The following is a 26,264-nucleotide window of genomic DNA, read 5'->3' as shown; positions in this document are numbered from 1 at the left end:
ACCGATCTGGAATCTTCTCCTTATGAGGTCATAAGGGGAAAGGTTACTTCCCCTTTCTCTGCTTTGCCCGCCCAGAGAATTTGGCCCACCCATGAAAGAGAGAGAGAGACATCATGGCTTTCAAATGAGAAAAGTGGCAGTTGGTCAAGGTCACAGACTTCAGATACAGTATTAGGGGACCACTAAGGTCTATATAAAAGAGACTTCAGATACAGTATTAGGGGACCACTAAGGTCTATATAAAAGAGACTTCAGATACAGTATTAGGGGACCACTAAGGTCTATATAAAAGAGACTTCAGATACAGTATTAGGGGACCACTAAGGCCTATATAAAAGCATTCAAAGAGCACCTGAAATACACACACATGCTCAGAACCTATACACGCACTAATGGAGAGATGTCAGAGTGGGAGAGAGAATCAACCACCAAAACCATTGTAATTTTCAGCCCTAGGAAAAGCGGTCAGTTATCACACTGAAGAAGCTGGGACGAGGGAATGCTGTGCATCGTTTTCTTAATAACCAAGCTGGATCATTAAATGGGATCGCAGAGGTCGATGGATCTGGTTCTGCCTGTGTGGGACCGTACCTCGAGTGTGGATGTGAGCCGCGTGCCCATGGAACGGGTGCATCGTCATCGCTGCCTTGAGGGTCATCAAAGAAATATGGCCGAGGCAGGACCCGGTTGTTAATGGCCATGCTGCTGGTCTGTGGAAATGAGGGATGTGGGGGGGGGGGGGGAGAACACGGGATGAAATGACTTCCACTGCTTCAGCCATACTGATTCCGAGTCATGTTTCATCACAGATTTTGGTTTTTAAACTTTAAAATGAAACATGATCAGTATCAAGTGAAATGTCTTTATTTAGCTGACATCAAGTTTCTGTCCGGGGGGGGGGGTCAACTACCTCCTGGGCGGGTCGGCGAACCCTGAAGATGAGGATGAGCAGACTGGTCGGCAGCAGCTCCCATATGAAGAGGATGGCGCCGAAGGCCAGGTAGCCCCTGTCGCCCAGTTCACTACGCAAGTCAGCCTACAGACAGACAGACAGACAGACAGACAGACAGGGTTATCTAGTAGTCTGTGTTGGCATTTTCACTGACCATGGCTACCAACCTTATCATGACTAGAGCTGCACAACTAATCGCAATTTTTTCAAAATCGCAATATGAACTAATGAAATATCCATATCGCAGGGGGCGGGGGTTAATATTTGTTAAAGGCAAAATATATGTCAAACCATTCTAAAAATCGTATCCTACAGACTAAAGGAAAAATCTTTGTTACAGATCCTCGCAAAATCAAAATCACACTTATACTTTTCAATGAAAATGAGAATAATGATACAAAATGATCATTCCCTCCAATATCGTGGATCATATTGCAATCGTAATATCAGTCAAAATAAATTGCAATTTGATATTTACCTCACATTGTGCAGCCCTAATCACGACTAGGGCTGCGTACGGTTCAAAAATGATCTATACTGGTACTGGCACCCAGACGGTGACTTCGATACTGGTTCCTAAACGATACTTTTTTTTGGATACCAATTTCATAAGATCTATTTTAACAAAGAAGAAATTATAACATTTTGGCACTCATTTATTTTTCAGCTTCTACCGAGTGACGTGATCCCAGTCTCTGTGTGTAACGTAGAGTTTTGTAACGACAGACAGCCAATCAGCAGCACTATTAGATCTCGGTAGAAGCATGCTGCATGCTTATTGGCTCACTGACGCGGATAAGATTTACTCCTTTGGGTACTGAAATTTGGCACTGAATGACGAGGCATTTTTCGATGCTCGATACTAAGGAGGTAATTCCATCGGTGCCTAAAAAGTATTGAATTCGGGACCCAGCCCTAATCGTGACGTTCTGAGACAGAAATATTGACCACCACGTAGGGCCAACTTGAGCAATGCGCTGACTCAAACGTTAGATGATCACCTGGTCTGAGACGTTGTACCAGTCAAAGTTGAAGGACTCCACTCGGTGGTTCTGAGACAGAATGAGCACCGTCAGGTTGTAGCAGGCCCGACTCGCAAACAACAAGATCACTGCTGCTCCCAGGGCTGCCGTACGGCACACCGTGGTCCCCTGGTCGGGAGGAAACACGCCGTTAGCCTGGACAACGCTCCGCCACAGCCACACAACAATAACAATGCATTATATAATAAATATTCACTTCATTATGTTGAGTTAATCTGCCACATTTTGTTACAAATTATTACATAATGCCCATGCTGCTGCGCTTATGTGAGCTTTATGAATGAGATACACACATACATGTATATATACATATATGTATCCATTTTGGGTTATACATCCAAATTTTTTTTAAATAAAGTTTTTGGTTAATAATTTATTACAAAATGCAGAGAACTGTACATATATTGGGTTACATATATTGCGGTCAGGGTTTTTATTACAAAATGCGGCAGATCATTACATAATGCGGGTGTTATTCCATAATGAAGTGAAAATGTATGACATTTTGATGTTTTATTACATAATGCCTTAACTGTATGTATTTTTTCATTTGACTACATGTGACTTCATACTATACTATAGTGTGAAGCCACTGCTGCATCGGGCTCGTTTGCACGCCACTTCTAAGACTGACGCTGGGCACACCTTGCTGAGCAGGTAGGGGCTGGTGGAGCGCGAGTGTCGGGTCAGGAGCAACAGCAAGGCGGCCAGTAACACCGCATCCAGGATGAAGAGCAAGTCGTTGACTAGAACTCGAACCAGGACCAGACTCCAGGTCCGCTCCCCCGACCCGGCGCCTCTGTCCTCCAGAGACGCACAGGCCATGTTGACGCAGAGAAAGATGGCGCTCAGTGCACCGTACGCGCACCGCGCCAGCCATCTGGGGAAGACACGGAAGCCAGAGATAAATATAGATAAATATATATAGGGGTGTCAAACTCATTATCCCAGAGGGCCACACTGGAAAAAGAGAATAACACCAAGGGCCAGACATGTAGAGTTTATTGACGTGCTTTTGTTACTATATGTCACTTTTTTAAAACATTTTGGTAGTTTTTTTTCCTAATTTTTGTTCCGACTTTTTTGTGGCTTTCTCAGACATTTATCACCTTTTTGTAAATGTGTTGCTTTTTCACGACATTTTGGTACGCTTTTTGTCGCATTTTACAAAAGTCATCAAAAGAGTTCCTCAGCCATCATAGAATTTAGCAAATCAACAACCTGTTTCACAGTCTGAATATTAAACTCTCTGCTTCTGGGGGAATTTCTGATTCTCAGAGTCAGCAAATCTGCCATATTCTGCTTTGAATGTGTGGTAATTGCAGTTTAAAAAAAACTTTCCTGGGTTTTTGGTTTGGCGCACTAGGCGGGCCAAAATCTATTGTGAACCCAAATTGATCTACGGGCCGTATGTAAATCTGCAATGGGCTGGATTTGGCCCGCGGGCCTTGAGTTTGACACGTGCTGTAGAGTAAAACTTACACTCCTCTGCCCACGTCTGAGTTATACATCGCTCTCACTTTGAGTAACACCTGTGGTACAGGAGAGAAATAAGCAACAGAGTAAACAAACACATCTGACATTAAGAATGAAACTGAAAGGAGAAGGAAAAAAAGAAGCTGCTCAACAATGTTTCATTTCAATAGCTGTTTGGCAGACAGCTACTAAAAAGGAATTCCCCTGCTTAAAGATTATCTAAAAACCTTGATACTTTAGGAATTTGTTTTACTTTCATTCATGTAATCGTACCATGACGTCTTGTTATCACTATGGTTGCGTCGGACCAATTCTTATCAAAATGTTGTGTCAAGTATTTCCATCCACATTGCAGGTGGCGTAGTCTCGCTTCAAGACAATAACCCCTGTCCCGTTGTCCCCAGTCTTACCTGAGTGAAATACAGGTTGATGAGGCTGAGAGTGAAGAACTGCAGACAGACAGGGAAGCAGTAGAGCAGCCAGTAGGCTGCGACAGGTAGGTGGTTGGCCTCCAGAGCGTTACGGAAGTAAAAGGAGAACAGGGTGGTGCGGAGGGCAGCCCAGAGCAGGCAGAGGAACAGGAAGACGCTCTGGTAGCTCCATCTTTTGTGTTTGTAGAGGTAGAGCAGCCAGAGCTGTGCGTACACCACCAGGAACAGCGAGGCGTACAGAGTGGTGTAGAGGATAGTGAAGCCGAGCTCGACCGACGGGGCGACAGCTGGATGCAGGGGGATCGGGACCGGCAGGTCGGAGGAGTTGGGAGGAGGGGCAGCTGTGACTGGAGCTTCCATTGGGAGTACTGCCAGGACTAAACTAACTAAGTGTCCATCATCGCCGAGAAACTGCCAAAACTTCTCCTCAGCCCCATCCGTTTACATGGGAGACCTGAAACTAAATGATGAGAGATCAGCAGGGCATGAGCACAACGCTGAGCAAAAGACGGACAATATGGAGGAAAATGTATACCTTGATAACATTAATATGTTTGGGTGATAAGACAATATACAGCTACACCATGTTGAGACCATATCATTTTGCGGCCATTGTTTTTGTTTTAATCCAATTTTTGCATCACTGCGATAAAGTATCTTAACATTCTTTCTGATGGTTATTTGAAATGTTAATAGTTACTGGATTCCAAAAAATGTGCTAGGTCATGAAATTATGTCAACCTACTGCAATCTCATACAATCAATTTTGTTTTGTCTTAAAATATTCTGAAATGACCAGGAGTCATTGAGAAAATATTGCCACATCACAAATTATGGGTATGTATGAATATCAGGCGATTAAGTCATATATTATGATATCTGATTCTACAATATCCAAATTTAATAGACTCATAATATAGGTTTATATCTGGCAAATCATATATGAAGTTGTCCAGCTGCTATTCTTCGCACAGGACTGGACTGGAAAAGTAAATCCAAATAGTAACTTTCATTTCCAGTATTTCAGGACATATTTAAGCAGAAATCTGATTTAAAAAAAAAATGTCATTATTATTGACAATGTAACAACAATCCCATGATACAATTAACGTTACAATGATCTATACATACTTTCCCAGCTGTGTCAAACTTTACATTGATTTAAACTATAGACAGTGACCTTATTATATGACAATATAAAAGTCGCATTATGGTGGCTGGCAGTCCCACCACTTAACAACATTAATCTAACAGTTCACTATCTCTCATTTTCGACAATAACATCAACATTTCAAACTTAACGGTAACGTAGCTAATATCTGTGGGACTATTTGATTTCATTATAATGTAACGTTACAGGTTTTCATGTGCCCCGTGGGTATTTTTCAGTGACCTTTGGAACTCCGTATCCCACCTAGCTTAGCTAATGTCTTTACTAGGGTCTTTGGTACATAAACAACAACCGTTTTCCATTTAGGCTGCTCAACAACGGCTAAGCTAACCGAAACTAACTTTGAATATCACCTATTTCGCGCTGTCGCTCAGTTATGCTTGGCCTTTTTACAAAAAAAAACATTAAATGTATAGCTAAGCTGTCAGTAATCATTTAACAATAATAACTGACCTTATTTTAAGTGAACACCAAAGAAGCTCCAGGATAAGCAGACAACGGTAAATCCCTTGTTGTTTCCGTGTTGTGTGGATCTGCGTATCGTCTGATAGGTGGACCCGCCCGATAGGCGGAGCCACTGTTTTCAATCCAACCGCCAATCAGCGATGACAGGAAATCGCGGTTTCTTCAAATTGTTGTTTATTTCTGAAGAAAGACGGCGCGTTCAAATAGGATTTAACGGTAAGGTTGTTTAAGGTCAGTGTGGAAAGTGTTTGGATAACCTTAGCAGACGTTTAATGCACCTTATGTTGGCCATAACTCGACATTAAAGTTAGCCGGAGTGGGCTCTCATTAGCAGACAAACGTGACTGCTCTTTAACGTTACGTCCGTTAATCTCGTGTCACGAAGGTGCTGGCTGCTGCTGCATTATTAAAGTAGTCCGAGATGCTACTGCGATCCAGAAAGTCCATCCTCCCCAGGCAGGCAAGTGAGGAGAGTGACTCAAGTGAGGTAGAGTTTCTGGACACAACAACGGTAACCCCGAGGAGAAGGTTGGCCCGCCCGCTCAGGAGAACTACGTACGAGGTGGGTATTTTCATTGCTCAGCTTTTCCGCCTCCTCTTCCTCCGCTGCTGAAAACTTCACAGTCGGCCACGTAGCTTGCTCGCTAACGTCAACGACAGCAACGTTTGCTCGCTAACCCGAGAGAAATACTCAAGGAAGGATTATATACACGCCAGCCTGCCTTAAACTGTCTTATATTTACTGGTATTACCACTTTAACGTACGTAATATTTGCCTAGCTGGTTAGCATAACTGTTAAGAGCTAATAACCGCATCGCGAGTGTGAACCCCTCCGCCCATCCATAACTTATTACCTGGCAAGTTACTGCATCATGGTAAGTTCTTTTCCTTCACGCTGACGGTGTTTCTATGTAAAGAAGATGACAAAACGTTACCCTTACATTCCGTTTGTTCTTCACTGGTGCCTTTTGTAGATTAAAATACAACCGCTGCACGTGTCCTGAAATCTTACATTGTGGAATATGCCTGATGCTTTGTTAGATGCCTTGTTAACTGTGAATATAACCGATCTTGTCCCATCAGGAGTCCGATGAGTCCGACTCTGAGTCCGTCCAAGTGATGGAGACACGTCAAAGTCCCCCTGCAGAGCTGGAGGAGGAAACTGCTGCTGCGGTAGTCTATAATTCACCTCACATCAAGCCTAAGCAAACACACCTTGCTGTTAGATCTTTTGTATAGGCCGGAAAACCATAGCTACCTAGAAAGCCCTGGGAGTGGCACAACTATTTATACAGCCATGTTGTGTGAGATAAATGGTGCTCTTGTGTTTGTGCAGCAGCATGTAATCATCAGCAGAAAATATTGGCAGGCTAGTGCAGAAGTGTAATCTCATTTAGCCTGTTCTGGAGCAGTAAAGCTGATTTATATATTCAGCCTGTAAGTAAGTTATTTACATTAGGAGAGCTCAACCTGCAATGCAAAACGTCAATGTTGAAATCTATTATTTTGCATAATATTTCAGAGTTAACTTTTATCATCAAAGATAATAGTGACAGTAAAGATAAGAGCAATATTTGAACAGTGCACTTAAATAGAAATACATTTATTTTGTAATATTGGACTGTCAAGTTTACATATTTATATAAAGCCACCTTCGGGTGTCAACGTAGTTTGTTTCAGTGAAATTTATAAAATGGAGTTCAGCGCTAGACTGACATATGAGCCAGCATTAACGTACTGCAGGTATATCAGTATCAGTATACACTAAAGGCTGGCAGATAATTAACTAGACATTGCAGTATATACAGTACTGCCAAAATATATTTCAGGTAACTTTTGTTTAAATGACATTGTTTGTTATGTTACCCAACATTTATTTTTCAATGACAAAATGTCCTGTTCGGTGTATATCATGGGCATAATTCTTACAAAAAAATTAATTTTAAAGGATCATTATCAAAACAAATTATTTTATGTAATGCATTTATGAACGAAAGACTATTGGCTGATATCGACATTTGCCTCAAAAGTCCTAGTCCTGTCGGCTAGAATAGGTTTGCTTTCACAGCAGGCATTTTGTCCTGTCATAGTAGGAAAGGCACAGGTGTAACTAATATGGCTCTGCTCTATTTAACTGTCCCAGTCAGCCATGACGGTGAGGGAGCATGCACAATACCAGGACCCTACTGCAGAAGCAGCTCAGTGGAATCCACCGTTAATCATTTACACCAGGGGTTTTCCTACTGTGACTTGTAAAAATGTCTTTGTCGTCACACAATAAGAGAAAAAATAAAGAAAAGAAAACATTTAAACTGGTGGAAGACATTCAGTTGCATGATGCACTCTCGTTGGAAATGGAATTACATGTCAGTGAGTATGTGTGCATGCACACTAATATTCCCACTATTATTCCAAATATGACAATATTCTGAATTTGATACAGGTCATGTAAACAGCATATTCTGTCTTTTTCCCGAATATATAATCTTCCAATGAAGACATTTGGGATATGTGGGGTATTATTCAGGTTTATTAAGCAACCAGTTAACGTCAGCTCTGTGTGTTGCTATAGTTGTTGTAAACAACTCAACTAGCCAACAGTTTGCAAAGCTGTGGTAGTCATGCATACCTAAAAGAAAAGGCCACATTCTCGGAAGCAGAAACACACCTACTTTTAAACATTCTGAAAGACCTGGATATCAATAGGTTTTTGGATATGCACAAACAACACAACGCCGACCTTTTCAAGAAGCTGGTTGAAGGAATAAAAGAGGGAGGCTGTCATCAGTCCTCCACCGGTGGAAAAACGTGTTAAAAACAATGAACAAAAACTATTTTGCACGGCTGCATGTAAACTGGAATATTGGTGGAATATTCACTTTCATTAGCCATGTAAACAGCATAGTTGGAATATTGTCATTTTTCAGAATAAGGGCAAAAACCAGATTATGTGCATGTTAACGTAGTCACTGTTTATGGGAGGACTACATAACAATGAATGCAGCAGCTGCAGAAATATGAGCAGTCAACTTGCCACGCCCTGATAGACAATCCCGGGTATCTGTTCTGGAATACTGACATTTGGTTGCCATAGGTATCAGTGTGTTAATGAAAATTAGCATTGTGGACTGAGCTTGAATCAAAGCAAGCTCATTGCTCAGCTGCCACCGGAATGTAAAGTTAAAGAATGTTGTCGCCATGGTAACACTCGTCTTGTTTTAAACAAATGCTGGCATTCATGAAAACATGTTAAACATGCTAAGGTGTATCAGACAATCCCACTAATTTGAATGGGTGTGGCTATCCTAGCTATTGCAGTACTACGGAAGCCACTCGAGGTAATGTACACTGTACAGTGTTCTAGTATTGTTGTTTGAATTAATACAAGGAACAAAAGACTAGATGATGTTGAGTTTGAGAGCGTTTAACTGCTTTTCTAAAGGTATTTCCAGTGTTATGTGCAGCTTAGGGTGTTGTCCAGGAAGCTATTCAGACTGAGTCACTGGGTTAAAACTTTATTTTGTGAGTTACTATAGAGAAGTAGTTTTTATATACACACAAGATGGATGCATGTTTTTTTTTCTAATGAAGTTCTGTCCTCCTCAGGAACTGAAGTATTGTCGTGTTGTGCTGGACCGCCTGCGGTCTGAAGACGAAAAGGCTGCGAGAAAAGAACTCGAGGAGAAAGAAGACATGAACCGCAAAGGTGGGAAACTCCTCTCCAGAATCCCCACTTTCCGACCGCGGCCTACTGTTGCGAGCCAAACACCGGAGCTGCCTGGATCCCAAACCGACACCCCTGTCCATGTAGCTCCTCCTCCCGAGAAAGCTGGCAGCGTGGAGGCCGAGAAGCCCAAGCTGCATCATGTGAGAGAAACAGCCCTCCCCCTGCCATCGGTCCGCGTCCCCAAAATCGACTTCGAACCCCCCTCTCTGTTAAGCAGCACTGAACGAGCATCTGCAGCAGCCCATGGTCCCCTAACCACTGCATCCAAGAGCTCTAGTTCGTCTGAATCTTCTCTGACTGCGAGCCCCAGGCCGGCCCTCAGACCAGAGCAGGGCTCGCAGCAACACGTAGGCGCCGAGAAAGCCGGCAGCGCGGAGGTCGCAAAGTCCAAGGCGCCTGATGTGAGAGAAACATCCCTACCCCTGCCATCGGTCCGCATCCCCAAAATCGACTCTGAAGCCACCTCTCTGCTAAGCAGCACAGAACGAGCGGCTGCAGCAGCCCATAGTCCCCTTATCACTGCACCGAAGAGCTCCAGTTTGTCTGAATCTTCTCTGACTGCGAGCCCCAGGCCGGCCCTCAGACCGGAGCAGGGCTCACAGCAACACGTACCGGAGCCGGAGGAGAGCAAAACGTTTGAAATAGAAATTGAAACCGTTCAGGGTGCCCCCGTAACTCAACTTCCGTGCGAGGACTCAATCAGCCAGAAGCCACCGGAAGACACGAAAGAGAAGTTTGCCTTTGAGGTTAAAAGCAGGATTACGTTCACCGCCGCCGGAGATACCGAAGACGAGGCTATTATGGACGAACAACCGCCGTGGGAGACGGTGCCGACGAACCTACCTGAATTAAAGGACAGCAGGTCTTCATCAGATGTCGAACGTGAGGATGATGTTTCAGATGAAAAGGCAGAGGGACCACTTATAAGCCAGTCAGAGTTTTCAGATCCTGCAGAGGGAAAAAACAACGCGGCTGAGTTGACCTCTCCTGTAGCACCAGAGAAGCCTGCTGGAGCTCAATCAACCAAGGTGAGTCATGGGGTTCTACTCGCATGACAGATTCCACTGATATCAGTCATACTGTTGTCTTGATGGTCACAGTCACATAAACAGGAATTTCACCACACCCTGCAGTAACAGCTTGGGCATGTAACACAGTCCTCAGCTGTTCCCAAGTCTCTTGTCCAAGCTATGATCCTAACTTCACACATTTTTATTTAATTTTTTTGTGTGAAGATATGTATAGTAGGGTGGGATGTAATAATTGTGGCAGAGACAACGATAACAATGAAGATAAATAGAGAAGTAAATAAAACGAAACTAGAACACTTTTGTTCACAGGTTTAACATTGTACTCGTCTTGTTTTGTAGAGTCCAGGATGCTCCAGTTTTGCCCTCTTCTGCCTCCTGCCCACCGCCTTGCTGCTTCTCGGGGGGTTTGGCCAGCATGTGTGGCACTACGGGCTTCCCATGTCTGTGGCTCAGCTCACCGCTCAGATGGAACTGCACTGGCTGGAGGGCTTCGGCCTAGTACCAGAGCCTTGCAGCAATGATTGTCGGTAAGACATAACCAGGAAAAACGTGTCGATCTCTCCAATCAGTTTTGTTTGCAATGAGCCATTTGCTGTGACAAAAGAAACAACTTTTAAAGAAGGGAAAGTCCGCAGCTTAATGCTCCGGAAAAATACTTTAATAGTGCAAACAAGGCACCCATCGTTTCGGGCCCACAATTTGGCCTTCCTCAGACCTGAGGAAGCTGTTGTGTGGACTTTACCTTCTTTGAACATTTACTTTTTTGTCCTGCACCAGCAACTACATGCATTTGCACAACATTGTCCTTTTAATTTTATTTATTTTTTGAAAAAGAAACAATTTTTCCTTTCTTTGTGATTCTTCACCTTTTTAATTTGCACACTTGCTGAGCTTTAGGGATGTAATGATACACTCACCTCCCGATTCGACGCAATATGATTTTATCATGTAACAGAATGAGATGCAGACAAATGACTGAAAATATTTCCCTTTTTTTTTTTTTTTCTTTCTATAAACAACAGATGTGTCCTCATCAAAAGGGATGCTGAAATTGTATTTTATCTTAAATAAGAAAAAAAAAATACAGTGAAATAGAGTCACACGTTAGACCGTTTAGCTGTCAGCATTTTAACCGTGTTTAATCCAACTAACATAACTAGCTAACGGCAGGCTAACGTTAGCTGCTGTGTAATGGTAGGTAGAGCTGTGCCCTAGGCCGTTTACAAATTGCATCAAGATTCATTTTTTTTTCTTCGATTTTCAAACAATTTACGATGCGATACATCCCCATTGAGCATAAATGCAGCCCGTGTTATTTCAATTTTGCCGTTTCGAAGGTGACATATGAGCAGCTAAAGAAGTGTCATGCAAACTCTACTAAAAGTTGAACAGATCTATTGATCATTTTAAGATGATGACTGGATACTGTTTGGTGTGTCTTTGGCTGTAGTCTTTCTCTTCTCTCTCTCTCTCTCTCTCTCTCTCTCTCTCTCTCTCTCTCTCTCTCTCTCTTTTATTCAATTAACAAACATGTTGTTGCCAAAGCAGTTTACAGAAAATGCATATATAGTACATATTAAATACATATAGTATTTTTATATATATATATATATATATATATATATATATATATATATATATATATATATATATATATATATATATATATATATATATATATATATATACACACACACACACACACACACACACACACACACACACACACACACACACACACACACACACACACACAGTGAGGAAAATAAGTATTTGAACACCCTGCTATTTTGCAAGTTCTCCCACTTAGAAATCATGGAGGGGTCTGAAATTTAATGCATCGTAGGTGCATGTCCACTGTGAGATTTTTTTACTATTTATTTGTATGATACAGCTGCAAATAAGTATTTGAACACCTGTCTATCAGCTAGAATTCTGACCCTCAAAGACCTGTTAGTCTGCCTTTAAAATGTCCACCTCCACTCCATTTATTATCCTAAATTAGATGCACCTGTTTGAGGTCGTTGGCTGCATAAAGACACCTGTCCACCCCATACAATCAGTAAGAATCCAACTACTAACATGGCCAAGACCAAAGAGCTGTCCAAAGACACTAGAGACAAAATTGTACACCTCCACAAGGCTGGAAAGGGCTACGGGGAAATTGCCAAGCAGCTTGGTGAAAAAAGGTACAATGTTGGAGCAATCATTAGAAAATGGAAGAAGCTAAACATGACTGTCAATCTCCCTCGGACTGGGGCTCCATGCAAGATCTCACCTCGTGGGGTCTCAATGATCTTAAGAAAGGTGAGAAATCAGCCCAGAACTACACGGGAGGAGCTGGTCAATGACCTGAAAAGAGCTGGGACCACCGTTTCCAAGGTTACTGTTGGTAATACACTAAGACGTCATGGTTTGAAATCATGCGTGGCACGGAAGGTTCCCCTGCTTAAACCAGCACATGTCTAGGCCCGTCTTAAGTTTGCCAATGACCATTTGGATGATCCAGAGGAGTCATGGGAGAAAGTCATGTGGTCAGATGAGACCAAAATAGAACTTTTTGGTCATAATTCCATTAACTGTGTTTGGAGGAAGAAGAATGAAGAGTACCATCCCAAGAACACCATCCCTACTGTGAAGCATGGGGGTGGTAGCATCATGCTTTGGGGGTGTTTTTCTGCACATGGGACAGGGCGACTGCACTGTATTAAGGAGAGGATGACCGGGGCCATGTATTGCGAGATTTTGGGGAACAACCTCCATCCCTCAGTTAGAGCATTGAAGATGGGTCGAGGCTGGGTCTTCCAACATGACAATGACCCGAAGCACAAAGCCAGGATAACCAAGGAGTGGCTCTGTAAGAAGCATATCAAGGTTCTGGTGTGGCCTAGCCAGTCTCCAGACCTAAACCCAATAGAGAATCTTTGGAGGGAGCTCAAACTCTGTTTCTCAGCGACAGCCCAGAAACCTGACTGATCTAGAGAAGATCTGTGTGGAGGAGTGGGCCAAAATCCCTCCTGCAGTGTGTGCAAACCTGGTGAAAAACTACAAGAAACGTTTGACCTCTGTAGTTGCAAACAAAAGCTACTGTACCAAATATTAACATTGGTTTTCTCAGGTGTTCAAATACTTATTTGCTGCTGTATCGTACAAATAAATAGTTAAAAAAATCATACATTGTGATTTCTGGATATATATTTTTTTTTTTAGATTGTTTGTTCACAGTGGACATGCACCTACGATGACAATTTCAGACCCCTCCAGGGTCGTTAAAAATATATATATATATATATATATATATATATATATATATATATATATATATATATATATATATATATATATATATATATATATATATATATATATATATATATATATATATATTATTAGCGTTCATTTTTTAAAATTTAACTCGTTTTCAGCTGTGTGAAACGTAATACGTCTACATGACAGCAGGCGGCGCTACTCTGTATTGTTGCCCAAGTAATGAAAACCGGCAGCTGATTGGACGAACGCGTCACATGGGTTTGTTTTCTCCGGATATTGAGAGCCAGACTGTCATGGCGGCCGTTCAGAATACGATCTCATATTGTACTAAGAGTTCACTGAAACATGTTTCTGAAAACATTTTAAGCTAGAAATAGGCCGTGCAGTTGCTGAATCTGTCTTCATTTCAGCTCAAATTGTTGCTGCTGTTGTTCTGAAAGATATTAAACATTCTGAACTTAGCAAAACCTTTCCTTGTTTGTTTTTTTTTCTTCATATTTGCAAAGTTAAATGATTTAGCATTTAAATATCCATTATTATAAGCTTCAGTCTCAATTTAAAAAAGCGATTAATTATAGCAAGTTGTGCAATTAATTAGTTAATTTTTTTTAATCGATTGACAGCATATATATATATATATATATATATATATATATATATATATATATATATATATATATATATATATATATATATATATATATATATATATATATATATTATACTATACACACACACACACGTATGTATGTATACATATATAAAAACATCTCTGTTTCTCTTGTTCAGAGTGCGCCTGGTGGAGAGCATCCCCGAGGGTCTCTACCAGCCCTCTCCCTCGTCCAGACAGAGCATCGCAGACAGCTGGCTACATCTGCTGGGCAAAGCCAACAGCTCGGTCCATATCGCTGCTTTCTACTTCACTCTACGTGACAGCGAGTCGGCGCACTCCTCCGACTCTCAGGTTACTTCAGTCAGCGGCATGCCCTACTCTCACGATAATAAAATCATCGTTTTGAACCTCTTAATGTGTGTGATTTCATTTCCATATGTTTCATGTGTTTTAGGGAAGAATGGTCTTTGAGCAACTTAAACAACTTGAATCCAAAGGTGTGGAACTCCAGATTGCCGTCAACGCCCCCCAGACCTCCACTCAAGATACGGCAGAATTGGCTGCAACAGGTACTTCATCACCTGACGATATGGAGCTCATTGTGTGTTGCCTCTCTGTCGTGTGCACCATATATTAAAGCTGAACTAGGCAACATAATTATGATTTTTTAAAATATGTTTATTGGTTTTCATTTTTGCAATAAGTACAAAATGGATCCATGAAATTTAGCACGCAACCAACACAACACCGAAATACAACATCGGCTCAGCTACATACATACAACACAATAAAGACCGAAAACATACACACAGTCATGGCTACATGTTGCCACCATCAAAGTACAAATCCAGTAAGTTTTTTTTTTTTTTTTCTATAATTTCTAGCCATTGTTTCATAGTCAGGGCTTCAGTCTTGTGCCAATTTCTTGTAATTGCTTTTTTTTTTTTTACTTGTGATCAATAGTATCTTGGCTAAATAATCTATCGTTACTCAGGACCTCATCATTTATTTTTCCAAGGTACATGACTTTACCTTCCTTAGGTATTGCATTTCCCAGAACACCGTTGTACAGTTTCCCATAGGCAACATCATTTTTATGTTTAATTTAGTCACTTTAGTCAGTCATTTAGTCACTAATGTAGACCGCAGACACTACTACTTCTATCCAACCAACGCGGGGTTATAACTCTGCAATGATTTCTGATCGTGTGTGTGTGTTGTGTTTCCAGGTGCAGAGGTCAGAGAGGTGGACCTCAACGCTGTGACCGGAGGCATTGTCCACACCAAGCTGTGGGTGGTGGATCAAAAGCACTTCTACCTGGGTAGTGCTAACATGGACTGGCGCTCTCTAAGTCAGGTAAACGGACATGAAAATCACTCACCTTTTGGTGAAATTCGCTGTTTTGAAACCAGAATAGGTGACCTACGTGAATCGTGTAGATTCGATGAGAAAAGTAGCTACTCGGGCCTGGTGCCCGATTTCTGGCATATGACTATTTTAGAAAAATAAATAAATTTAAAAAGTCCACATGGAATTTGTTTTGATGCGTTGGATTTAACCATACTGTCTATGGATTTAACCAATCATCGAACTTCCACCAACCAATGAAGTTCTAGCCAATCGGATGCAAAGTAGGGTGGGTCTTTGCCGAAATTGCGGTGCCGGTGTGGTTTCCGTGGTAACGTGGCTAAAAAAAAAAATGGAGGCAAAATTTATCAAACTTGGAGCATGTAGATACCATGGATGTATTAAGAGAACGGTAGATACAGGCAGCTTTAGTTGAGAAAGTAGTTAAAACAAATGGCGCTGGGCATGAATAGAGGACAAGAAGAAAAGGGTGGAGACGGGAAGCCGTTTAGCACTTGGTGTCTCAAACTGAGGGAGCCTGTGCTTCTGCAGCGCATGTTTTGGACGGCAGCAGCGTAAGACAGTGCTTGCTAGTCATTATATGCTAGTCACAAAGCTTGAATGTACTAATTCGTCATGAAGATGACCTGGCCAAAGTAGTAAAGTTTAGTTTTCACAATGATTCATTGTAGGATTATGATATTATTGCAATATGTAAATCCACATTGACTCTTAATTTAACATATGATTGGAAGAAGTAAAAATTGATCCAAAACTTTTTAGTCTTTAAAAATTATGACTTTTATTATTGTGTAATGTCAGAAGGACTTTAACTGTAATGAGTGCATATTGAAATATTACACTGTTGGTTGGCAAAAAATGCATCTCAAAATGCATCAGATTGATGGTTTAAAATATGGAATATTTAAAATTTTCTTCTGGGGGAGCATGCCCCCTGACCCCCTAGAGGGGTGATATCCTTCTCACCTTTTTCACCCCTGACCCGTTTTCATGCCTGGGTAAAAAGGAGAGAAATATGTAACCTGACTCCGCCAAATGGATTGCTTCGCATTTGCTCGAAAAACTTGAGACTGACTCAACTTTTTGAGAAACGCAATCCTGTAACCGGAGATCAGATTTGTCAGTGTGTTTTGAGGCGGTGTTAGAGTACCGTACAGGAAACATCACTGCTTCTATCTCTGTCAAAAGAAAGTTTTTAAAACTCGAAACACAAGCCCTGAACTGCCCGGGAGTTTGTGTAAGAGCTGAATGCTTGCCAAACAACAAAGCACAGTCAATCCGTCTCGCTCGTCTCTTTTCTTTCTCTTTTTCTCAGTGAAATGAAGCTGCCTTCAAGTGCAGATGGAAACGTTGAGATCTATAAACATTCTGACGGAAAACAGTAACTCAAATACAAAGTCTACTTGTGCTACATGGACCTTTTTCACAGCAGACATTTTGACTTGTCATAGTAGGAAAAGCACAGCTGAAATTGATAAACTTAACGATGGCTCAACTCCATCAAGTGTCCCAGTAAGATACACCTGTGCTTTTCCTGCTATGACATGTCAACATGTCTGCCGTGAAAAAGGGTCTTTTGGGTTGTTAAAGAACAAAACAGGACGTCGCACAAATGGCCCGTTTCAGTGACACTCCCACCGCCGCACAACCGTGCGGCAAATCACCGGATCGCTGTTTACCTGTCTGAACGCAGCCTTAGGCCGGCTACGCACTGGCTGGGTGGCGTTAGCGTGATTTCACTCACCACTGAGTCTGACATCATGTCCCGCCCACAACACTATCTCACTATCTCTTTCTGCGTATTCTGTTGAAAGTTTCTAATTAATTAAATAATTGCTTAAAGCATTTAAACTTACGGTTTGTAAGTTAGTAACATTCCAAATCTTAAATTTTGACTTAAAGTGCTCATATTATGCTCATTTTCAGGTTCATAATTGTATTTCACAATAGGTTTACATTGTTTAATTAAAAAAAAGAAAAACACCATAATTTTGTTGTACTGCACATTGATGCAGCTCCTCTTTTCACCCTGTGTGTTGAGCTCTCTGTTTTAGCTACAGTGTGAGGCATCTCACTTCTGTTCCATCTTTGTTGGGAGTGTACTGCACATTGCTGCAGCTCCTCTTTTCACCCTGTGTGTTGAGCTCTGTTTTAGCTACAGAGTGAGGCATCTCACTTCTGTTCCATCTTTGTTGGGAGTCGCACATGCTCAGTAGCTAGGTAAGGACTACTAGCCAGTCAGAAGCAGAGTATGAGGGGGTGCCCTGACAGTACCTAGATAAGGACTACTAACCAGTCAGAAGCAGAGTATGAGGGCATGCCCTGACAGTAGCTAGGCGAGCATTATAACGTGTGTTCCAAAGTGACCACGTTGGTCTCTGAAGTAAAGGCTGGACTACAATAGAGCTGTTTGGAGCAGTTGGTGAACAGTGTTTTCTGTTGGAGATGGTAAGTCCCTTTGGGGGGGAATTTGGGCTTTTTCACTTTGTAAACCTATAACGTGCACAAAAAGATGTATAACACAATAAAGGAAAGGGGGAAAAGCCAAAAAGCATAATATGAACACTTTAAATAATTGCTTAAAGCAAGTTTTTGAGTTTGTAACATTCTAAAATCTTAATTTTGACTTAAAGATTTTCATTTTCACTGTAAATGCATATTGGTTCCAAATATCTGTTATCGGTTTCATTAACTACTAATAATTGGTATTGGAATCAGCCTTAAGAAAACCATATCAGTTGATCCCTAGTCTTAATAGTGCAGAGTGTGAGTGTGAGTTACTACTACTAAATAATATTCCTGGTACTTACCATTATGGCTATAGGATGTGCAATGCCTGATAGCGTACTGGTGCAATATTGTTTATGCTATGTTATATTTGATATGATATTATGCAATTGGGCATTGTGCAATACAGAAGTTAATGACCACAGCATGAGTTAACGGGAAATGTGCATCATTATCAAAATTGAGTGCAATACAAGAGGGAGGATGTGTTGTGGGTTCTCTTCTGTGATTGTGAGGAAAGGTTGATGAGATAATGTATGATTATGTTTCTATGTAGGTTAACTGTATGCTTATTGTGTGTTTATGCGCGATGTGTCGCCATTTCGTTTCTCTCGAATGCCCAAAGATGAATTTCTCCTATAGGAGACGATAAAGGCTTATCTTCTCTTATCTTAAACCAGGTGAAGGAGGTGGGCCTGTCGGTGGAGGACTGCAGCTGCCTGGCTCAGGATGCCTCTCGGATCTTTGGCGTGTACTGGAGCATCGGCGGCGCCAACAACGGCTCCCTGCCGCCATACTGGCCTGCTCGTCTCTCTGCGCTGTCCAGCTCCCAGAATCCCCTGCGCCTGAAGTTCAATGGAGTGCCTGCTCAAGTGTACCTGTCTGTAAGTTCAGGACTACTCTATAAGCTTCCTTCCAGAGGAATACTTTGAGTTCCACACGTCTTATCACGATACAATATTATATTGACTCTTTGGCCAGTGATGCAATATTTGCTGATATCTTAAAGTCTGTCATCATGATACAATTTCAATTCAACTCAGGGGCCTCCATTGTTATGAGACAACATCATAGGCCTTTTTAACACAGTTACATTTATAGCAACAAAAAAAAAAAAAAAAAAAAAAAATGAATTGACAATTCTCTTCCAGACATTTAAATTAAAAACAAACCATTCTTTTTAATAAAAAGGAATAAATATAAAGTGGGAATCTAAAATAAAGGGGACTCTTACAGACGATATGTATCGATATTTTCACTTTGCATCAATAATATTGGATCGTGGATCATATCTATCGATCCAGATTGTTGTATCATTACGCCCCTATTGATTACTATGTGTTATAATAATAATAATACCAATACTTTTAAACAAAACTGACATTTCGCAGATTTAAGTGATTATTGTATACATGTCAGAGTGGAAGAGGACATGAGAAAGCCTTTAGATGATCATATGAGGACTTAGTAAAAGCTCATTTTGAAATTCTGTTCATGTGGCCAGCTGTGACCGAGCCCTCTCGCTGTGTTCTCTCCGTTTCCCGCAGAGTTCCCCTCCGCAGATCTCTGCCCGCGGCCGCTCAGACGATCTCGCCACCATCCTGTCTGTCATCGACGACGCCCAGAAATTCATTTCCATCTCTGTCATGGACTATCTCCCTCTGTCGCAGTACACAGAGCCACTCAGGTGACGACTGCTGCATTGTTACAATCCTAGACACGTTCCTCATCAGACACAAATGGATTCTTCACACACAATAATCTATGAAATCTTTATGTTGAGTGACTTATTTATTAGATACAGGTATTACAGTAACAAATACTGCAATGCGTCGTGTCTTGTAAATAGATACAGTATAGACTAGTTAATTAAAAGGGTATTTATTGAATAAACTGTCACACCACTGGACTCTGATTGGCTGACAAAGCAGCTTAGTAAGATGAGGTTCTCCTGCTGACTGGAGGCTTTCTAGGTCAAATGCTGGAGATGTGCCTCTCTGGAAGAAGGCTGATCAGTCCTGGGATGTTTTTTGAAGTGTCCAAACACATTACAGACGACATACAAACGGTGTAAAGCCAAGTTCAGACCAAAGATTTCCGGCGAGACGAAACCGTCTTTACAACGTCGCTGGGGAAATTTGCAACGTAAAAAAAGAACATAAGGGATGTCGCCTGTTTCAACAGCCAACAGCTATGTCAGCTGGTCATGTCAGCTACAAGCTATAGAAATGAAATGATAATCCAATTGATTTCTAAGTTACAAACTGTCGAAATGGCAGAGTTTTGGGCCCACGGGTGCGGAATTTGGTGGAGTGAGCTAGAGTGTGACTGAAGAGAGGCAGCGGCGTTGGAACAAAGCCGGGAATCTGAGAATTATAAAACATTATTTTTGCGGTTTCATCTCGATTAGAAATGCAGCTGTAGCAAATATCTCACCATCTCTATCCTTGTTCACATTTGAAGACGCTACAAACAATATTCAGCTAAAAAAAAAAAAGCCTGAAAGTCGGGAGTTAGAACGGTGGTACAAAGACTCGTTGCTATTGGAGATGATACAGCATCTTGTCGCATTGGTGTAAACTGACAGGTGCTGCAGACCGGTGCGAAGACTCGTCGAATCTTTGTTCTGAACTGGGCTTAAAGTGTATTATGCTGTCATCCTTTTTAAGAAGAGCACACATTATCCGTTCCTCTGCTTGACTCTATGCTCACTAGCAGAGAAGCAGTGGCAGCAAAAACTGTCCTGTCCTGTTAAGAGTCCTGAGGAGTGTCCTGGGACAGTCAGACACAGTCCTGTGACTCCCAGACACTGTCCTGTGACACCCAGTCGGGCTCTATAGCGCACACATTATCCGATCCTCTGCTTGCCTCCCTTCTCACCAGCACCACAGACATTCTGATATTTCCGGAAAGCTTCCCCTGCTGAAGGGTTGAAACGTGTGCGTTTGGTCTCCCCTCTCTCAGGTTCTGGCCCGCCATCGACTCGGCGCTGCGTGCCGCCGCCTGCACCAGACATGTGAAGGTCCGACTCCTGGTCAGCTGCTGGAAGCACTCCCCCGCTGCCATGTTCCCCTTCCTGCAGTCCCTGCTGGTGCTCCGCAGACCTCCGCTGAAGTGCGACGTTGACGTGGTGCGTTGGGAGAACTCGCTTCCTGCACGACTGAGGCACACAGCCCTTAACAGATACGGTTAAAATATCCTAAACTCCTGTTGTTGGTTTTGTTTCTGTGCAGAAAGTCTTCACGGTGCCTTCCACAGCGGAGCAGATGAAGATTCCCTACGCACGAGTCAATCATGCCAAGTACATGGTTACAGACCGAGTGGTCTATATCGGTACGCCATCACCACTTACTACCTACTTAAACTCTTCTTAAAAACATATCCACTATGGCCGAGGTGAAAAGTACTTATAACCAAGTACATGTATGAAAGTTTTGAGACAATTTAAGGTGTTTTCATTTCATGCTACTTTATACTTTTATTCACTACATTTCACAAGTAAATAATGTGCTTTTTATTCTGTTACTAATAATAATAATAATAATAATAAATTTTATTTATACAGCACTTTACATGGTACTCAAAGAGACTTTACAGTAAAACCAGCACATAAAACAAGGATATTAAAAACAATAAAACCAGTAGCTATCAGGTGAGAAATGTAAGACTATTGTATGTGGAAAGCTAATCTGAAGTAGTCTCGTGAGACTGTCCTGATCTGGCGAGCTCCAGTTTTCCACTCTCAGATCAGTCTGGCATCTTGAGATGGAGAACATTTGGAGCCGTTCGCCAAACGACCGACCAATCAGCGTTGGTTTTGAGGCGGGTTTAGGTGTGACTCAATGAAAGCGTCTATCACCAACATAGATGGCGATAGACAGATGGTTTATCCAATCAGCTAACCAGTATTTTAAGACAGCAGTAGCTCTAATTCTGTTAGCCGCTCACTAATGCTTTTTTTCTCTTGGATCCTTCTTTTGGAATATGGTCCGGGAACCTGAAATGGTGCCTTTTATTCCTAAATTCTCGTTACACAAACGGCAAATATCCTTTAGCGACATGTTGCTTGCTTGTTGAGCTAACGAGCTATGCTTTGCCTGCAGCAGCAGGGGCTTGTGGTTGTATTTTCATACGCTTCGTTGATTTGGCCCGTCTATCACCAACATAGGTGGTGATAGACAGATGGTTTATCCAATCAGCTAACCAGGTTTTCGCCCCTTCCCAAAAGTTCTCAAACGGAAAGTTCCCAGATGGATATGCAAATCCAGGTTAAATCTGAAGAGGTGTGTCCAGGTGAGTACAGTCACGGATGTGTATGGGTAGAGAGTTCCAAAGGGAGGGGGCTGCAACAGTGAAAGCTCTGTCACCATTTGTCTAACTACAAGTATTTTGCGCATATATTTAATACAAAACAAATGATTAACTGCTAAAGCCTAATGGCTGGGCTACTTTTCAGGTTTGTTTTCTTAAATTATTTAAATGTGTTGACATTTTGTGATATACCTGATTATATCTGTCTTATATGTCAGCGAGCAATACACCATCAAGGCTGTGTTGTAGATGTTGATCAGTGATAGACTGATTTTTATCGGCCAGCCGATATATCAGGCCGATATTTGCGGGTTTTACGTGCATCGGCAGAACAGATTCCGAAAACAAATCCAGTGTGGCAGGGTTTACATTTTTATGATGTAAATTGAGGGAGAAAAAGCAGTATTGGTTCCAAATATCAGCTCCAGAAAATCTGCATCGGCCCTAAAAAATCCGTATCAGTCGATCCCTAACTAATATTCATTTTGAAACCAGGTATATTCCAACCTGTTTTCACTGCAGATCCCCTTGTCTCTGGAGAATTCAAATGTTCAAGTCTACTTCTTTTTCTTGAATGGAACCCATGTGGTGGTGAACTGTGATGCACTCTAACTGCTGTGGCTGTGTTCGGTGTTCCCAGGGACGTCCAACTGGTCGGAGAACTACTTCACCCACACGGCTGGAGTGGGCTTGGTGGTGAACCAGACCGGCTCGGAGGTGAAGGAAGGCCAGGAGACTGTGCAGCGCCAGGCGGAGGAGCTCTTCCTCAGAGACTGGACGTCCCAGTACGCCAGCGCTCTCTCTGTGGACGACGCGGACGTCTGCCCTGGCGCCTCACACTGGGGGTTTGTTCAGTAAAGCACGTTGCATGGTAGACGAAGCATCTCGCCTGCTCTCGCTACTTGAACTGTATTTGACTTGTGCTGGTTTTTGTATATAATTGCGTTTCTTTTCTTTTTAATATTTTGTTTTAAGATGTGTTATTTTTATATTTTGTATTGTTCTTCCACAAGTTAAGGTTCAAGGCGGACCTTGCTTTGTTTAATTGATTTTATGCCTGGAGCATTTTGTATATATTTTACCTTAAAATGCCAGTGCCAAGTGTGTAGTGAAACCAAATGATGTCAGCCCATTCGTATACAGTTCTTGTAAATATACATTTGCCATTCATTGCTGGCTCACAAAGAGTGAGCATGCTTTGTGATTTAGATGTTCTGTGTTTGAAATAAACCTGTTTGAGTCGACACTCACTCGGATCTTGCACCCGTGTCTTTAAATTTAACCCATGAGTCGCGAGTCTTTAGTATCATTAACTCGAATCAGTTGAGTCCTAATACAATTCAATCTAAAGGCTCTGACGCACGCTCCCATTGGTCCAAAAAGTGCCTCGGAACACACCGAAGCGACACCGACTTGAGCGTACGTTCTGCGCGAGACGTAATACGTCTCCATAACAGCAGGCAGCGTTAATCTGTATTGTGGCCAAAAAAATTACAACCGGAAGTGACGAACACGTCACGCGGGTCTGGCTTCTCCGGAATTTCAAAACCGACCATACTGGCAGCTCCTTTGGAATACGATCTTGCATTTTTACGAAAATAGTTCACCGAAACGGGTTTCTGAAAACCTTTTATGTTGTGTTTTTTTTTTTTTTTTTTTTTTGATCGACGAAGTCAGTTTGAAAGATTTTTGTCAGATTTTGAGATCCGTTCGTACCGCTCGTCATTTCTGGTAAGTGTTTTAACATAAGTGCACTGATTCGCTAGTCAAGGGCTAGCACTGACCAATCAGATTGGTCACTGAGTCCGATTCAACGAGTCAAATCGGCCCAAATGAACGCCAACGGCGCCTCCAATTGACGACAGCACGGAACACACCGAACAGACTCCAGTCACCAACCTCGCCAGACTGTCCAACGACCAATAATTGGGTTGGTGTGTCAGCGCCTTAAAATGATAACCGCGCCACACACAAACCCCTTGCAACATTGGCTACTACTAGTCCTAGCCATCTTAGCTGCCAAAAGCTTTATAACTTACAATTTCGTAGGCAACCACAACTCCACAAGTCAACTCAAGCGCCTGAGTGAGCAGAGAGACAGTCCAAGATTAGGAACTTCCCGCAGAGCCGGGAACGTTGCAAGCTCGCAGACCATGGGACTCATGAGTCATGAGCTCTTGCGTCCGCAAGTCAGTCAGCCGGCTACATTGTCATGAGTAGATCTGTAGAGCGAGTGAAGTTTCTCCTCGAGTCAGAGTGAAAAGCAAATCCACAACAAAAGCCATTCTTGAAAGCCTATATATTGCTTAGGCTACACTAAGTTAAGACAATAAACAGTCTGGCTCAAAATGCTTTCTTTCCCGTGATTAAATCAGTTCTGAAACTGAGTGTTGGGTACGCGATCTGTGCTGCCTGCACCATCCGACATGCGCAAGATGTTCACGCATACGCAGATGATAATCCTGTTTACGACACAGCACGATGTGTTCCACGCTTGCGCACCTTTGCACCGCGGGAAGTTCGTTCATTTCACAGCGCTCGCAAAGGGGAGTGTGGAGGAAACTGACAGTTTGCAGTGACAGAAAGACACCGACTTCATTCCACATGTCACCAAAATGGTGCAAGTTCATGTAACGTGTAACAACTCCTTTTTATTATTTTGGATTGGCAACCACGTAAAGATCCTCGTAATGCATAGCGTAAGCTACATTTAAAAACATCACTACATCCCCACACTACATGACACAAATAATGTCGCCACGGCGTAGTACACGGATGTCGATATGTGGTGTTGGATCAGTGACAATAAGTACTTAACAGACCTGCCGTTAACTGCATGATGCATAACATAAAATGTAGCCTACAAAAATATACCGCCGTCAAATGCATGGATGTATTAAGCAAACAAGTGTTTCAACGCAGGTGTGATACAAATAGTGTAGGTAAACTGTCCCGTTTTCTACTACGTATTTATGATATCGGATCGTGCAGGCAGCACAGATCGCGTACCAACAGTGAGTCTGCACCGAGTGAATCCACAGAACTTCCTACTATGTTAGTGGTTGGAGAGAATGGGTTAAGGACCATAGGCTGTTAATATTAATGGACAAAGCATCCGGTTCAGCGAAGTGCTGCAAATGCGGAAGTGCCTTAAAGCTGCATTCTATCTGAATTCCAGCAGGGGGCGACACGTGCGGTTGCAAAAGGAGGTCTGTTTCTGTAGAAGTCTATGAGAAAGTGACCCACTTCTCACTTGATTTATTATCTCAGTAAACATTTTCATGAGTTTATGGTCTCAATCACTAATTTTAAGTCTTCTGCGACACAGAATGATGTTCATTTCTTTTAATTATGGTCTCGTTGATTTTAATATCGGCGATAAAGCGGGGGGTGTTTTAGGGTGTGGCTATGATGTGATTGCCAGTGAAAGTGTGTAACGTAATGTAGAGTGTAAGCAGCTCCTCCCTCACTCCTCCCTCTCGTCTAAAATCGTCACATCCCCAACCAGGATGGCTGCGTCCGTAACGGCGAACACGACGACTCCTAGCAGATCTCCACAAACCAACGGGTGACGTCACACATGCTCTGTCCATTAATATTACAGTCTATGGCTAGGACTGAGTTTCCTTGGCGATTTAAGCAATACTGACTCCAGTGACTCGCACAACCCGGATCAGTTTAGTGAGTGACTCAGAATAACCTGAATCCTTTAAAGGAATCGAGTTTGCTAGGCCTCTTGCTTGTCTGGCATCTCTGTTTTACTGTATTGATAATTACTGAATATGCCTGTTTTCTCTTGTCACTTCATTACCAGGGCCTTCTATTGTATGCTGAAAGACATCCTGTTTCTGAGATCAGTGGAAATGTGCCCTGGCTAACGGAGCAGTTTACTGGAT

At 42.2% G+C, this 26,264-nt stretch overlaps 2 protein-coding genes across 7 annotated transcripts in view; one reads left to right on the top strand and one right to left on the bottom strand.

The window, feature by feature from the left end:
• Nucleotides 1–6,078, bottom strand: part of gpr137 (G protein-coupled receptor 137) — a 10,569-nt gene extending 4,491 nt beyond the window's left edge. The window contains exons 1-7 of one of the 2 annotated variants that reach the window (XM_028589199.1): nucleotides 5,527–6,078; nucleotides 3,882–4,362; nucleotides 3,478–3,527; nucleotides 2,641–2,875; nucleotides 1,954–2,103; nucleotides 911–1,036; nucleotides 592–710 (exon numbers count right to left, since the gene is read on the bottom strand). In XM_028589199.1, the coding sequence (XP_028445000.1) occupies nucleotides 592–710; nucleotides 911–1,036; nucleotides 1,954–2,103; nucleotides 2,641–2,875; nucleotides 3,478–3,527; nucleotides 3,882–4,262 (1,061 nt within the window). In that variant the 5' untranslated portion in view covers nucleotides 4,263–4,362; nucleotides 5,527–6,078. The remainder of the gene's footprint in view (nucleotides 1–591; nucleotides 711–910; nucleotides 1,037–1,953; nucleotides 2,104–2,640; nucleotides 2,876–3,477; nucleotides 3,528–3,881; nucleotides 4,363–5,526) is intronic. The other variant, XM_028589200.1, reaches the window with a different exon arrangement.
• Nucleotides 5,544–26,264, top strand: pld7 (phospholipase D family, member 7). 5 transcript variants are annotated; one of them, XM_028589193.1, is made up of 14 exons: nucleotides 5,544–5,754; nucleotides 5,924–6,100; nucleotides 6,623–6,712; nucleotides 9,146–10,294; nucleotides 10,637–10,824; nucleotides 14,357–14,531; nucleotides 14,635–14,749; nucleotides 15,410–15,537; nucleotides 18,738–18,941; nucleotides 19,605–19,744; nucleotides 21,022–21,187; nucleotides 21,291–21,390; nucleotides 23,009–23,213; nucleotides 26,183–26,264. In XM_028589193.1, the coding sequence occupies exons 2-14, from the start codon at nucleotides 5,960–5,962 to the stop codon at nucleotides 26,244–26,246; spliced, it is 2,865 nt and encodes a 954-aa protein (XP_028444994.1). In that variant the 5' UTR covers nucleotides 5,544–5,754; nucleotides 5,924–5,959; the 3' UTR covers nucleotides 26,247–26,264. The 5 variants fall into 5 exon arrangements, with proteins under 5 accessions (XP_028444994.1, XP_028444995.1, XP_028444997.1 ...); XM_028589194.1 differs by having other exon boundaries at nucleotides 5,544–5,769; XM_028589196.1 differs by lacking the exon at nucleotides 26,183–26,264 and having other exon boundaries at nucleotides 5,546–5,754; nucleotides 23,009–23,619.

This window comes from Perca flavescens, chromosome 10 (assembly GCF_004354835.1).
Source record: "Perca flavescens isolate YP-PL-M2 chromosome 10, PFLA_1.0, whole genome shotgun sequence".
In the NCBI taxonomy this organism is placed as follows: Eukaryota; Metazoa; Chordata; class Actinopteri; order Perciformes; family Percidae; genus Perca; species Perca flavescens.
This window is presented reverse-complemented; position numbering and strand designations above follow the sequence as displayed.

What these genes read in the sequence shown, in the direction of transcription:
- pld7 (XM_028589193.1), top strand. Translation starts at nt 5,960, where the DNA reads ATGCTACTGCGATCCAGAAAGTCCATCCTCCCCAGGCAGGCAAGTGAG. An exon ending in AGGAGGAAACTGCTGCTGCG is followed by an intron (nt 6,713 to 9,145) that starts GTAGTCTATAAT and finishes TGTCCTCCTCAG; the next exon opens with GAACTGAAGTATTGTCGTGT. An exon ending in TGAAGTGCGACGTTGACGTG is followed by an intron (nt 21,188 to 21,290) that starts GTGCGTTGGGAG and finishes GTTTCTGTGCAG; the next exon opens with AAAGTCTTCACGGTGCCTTC.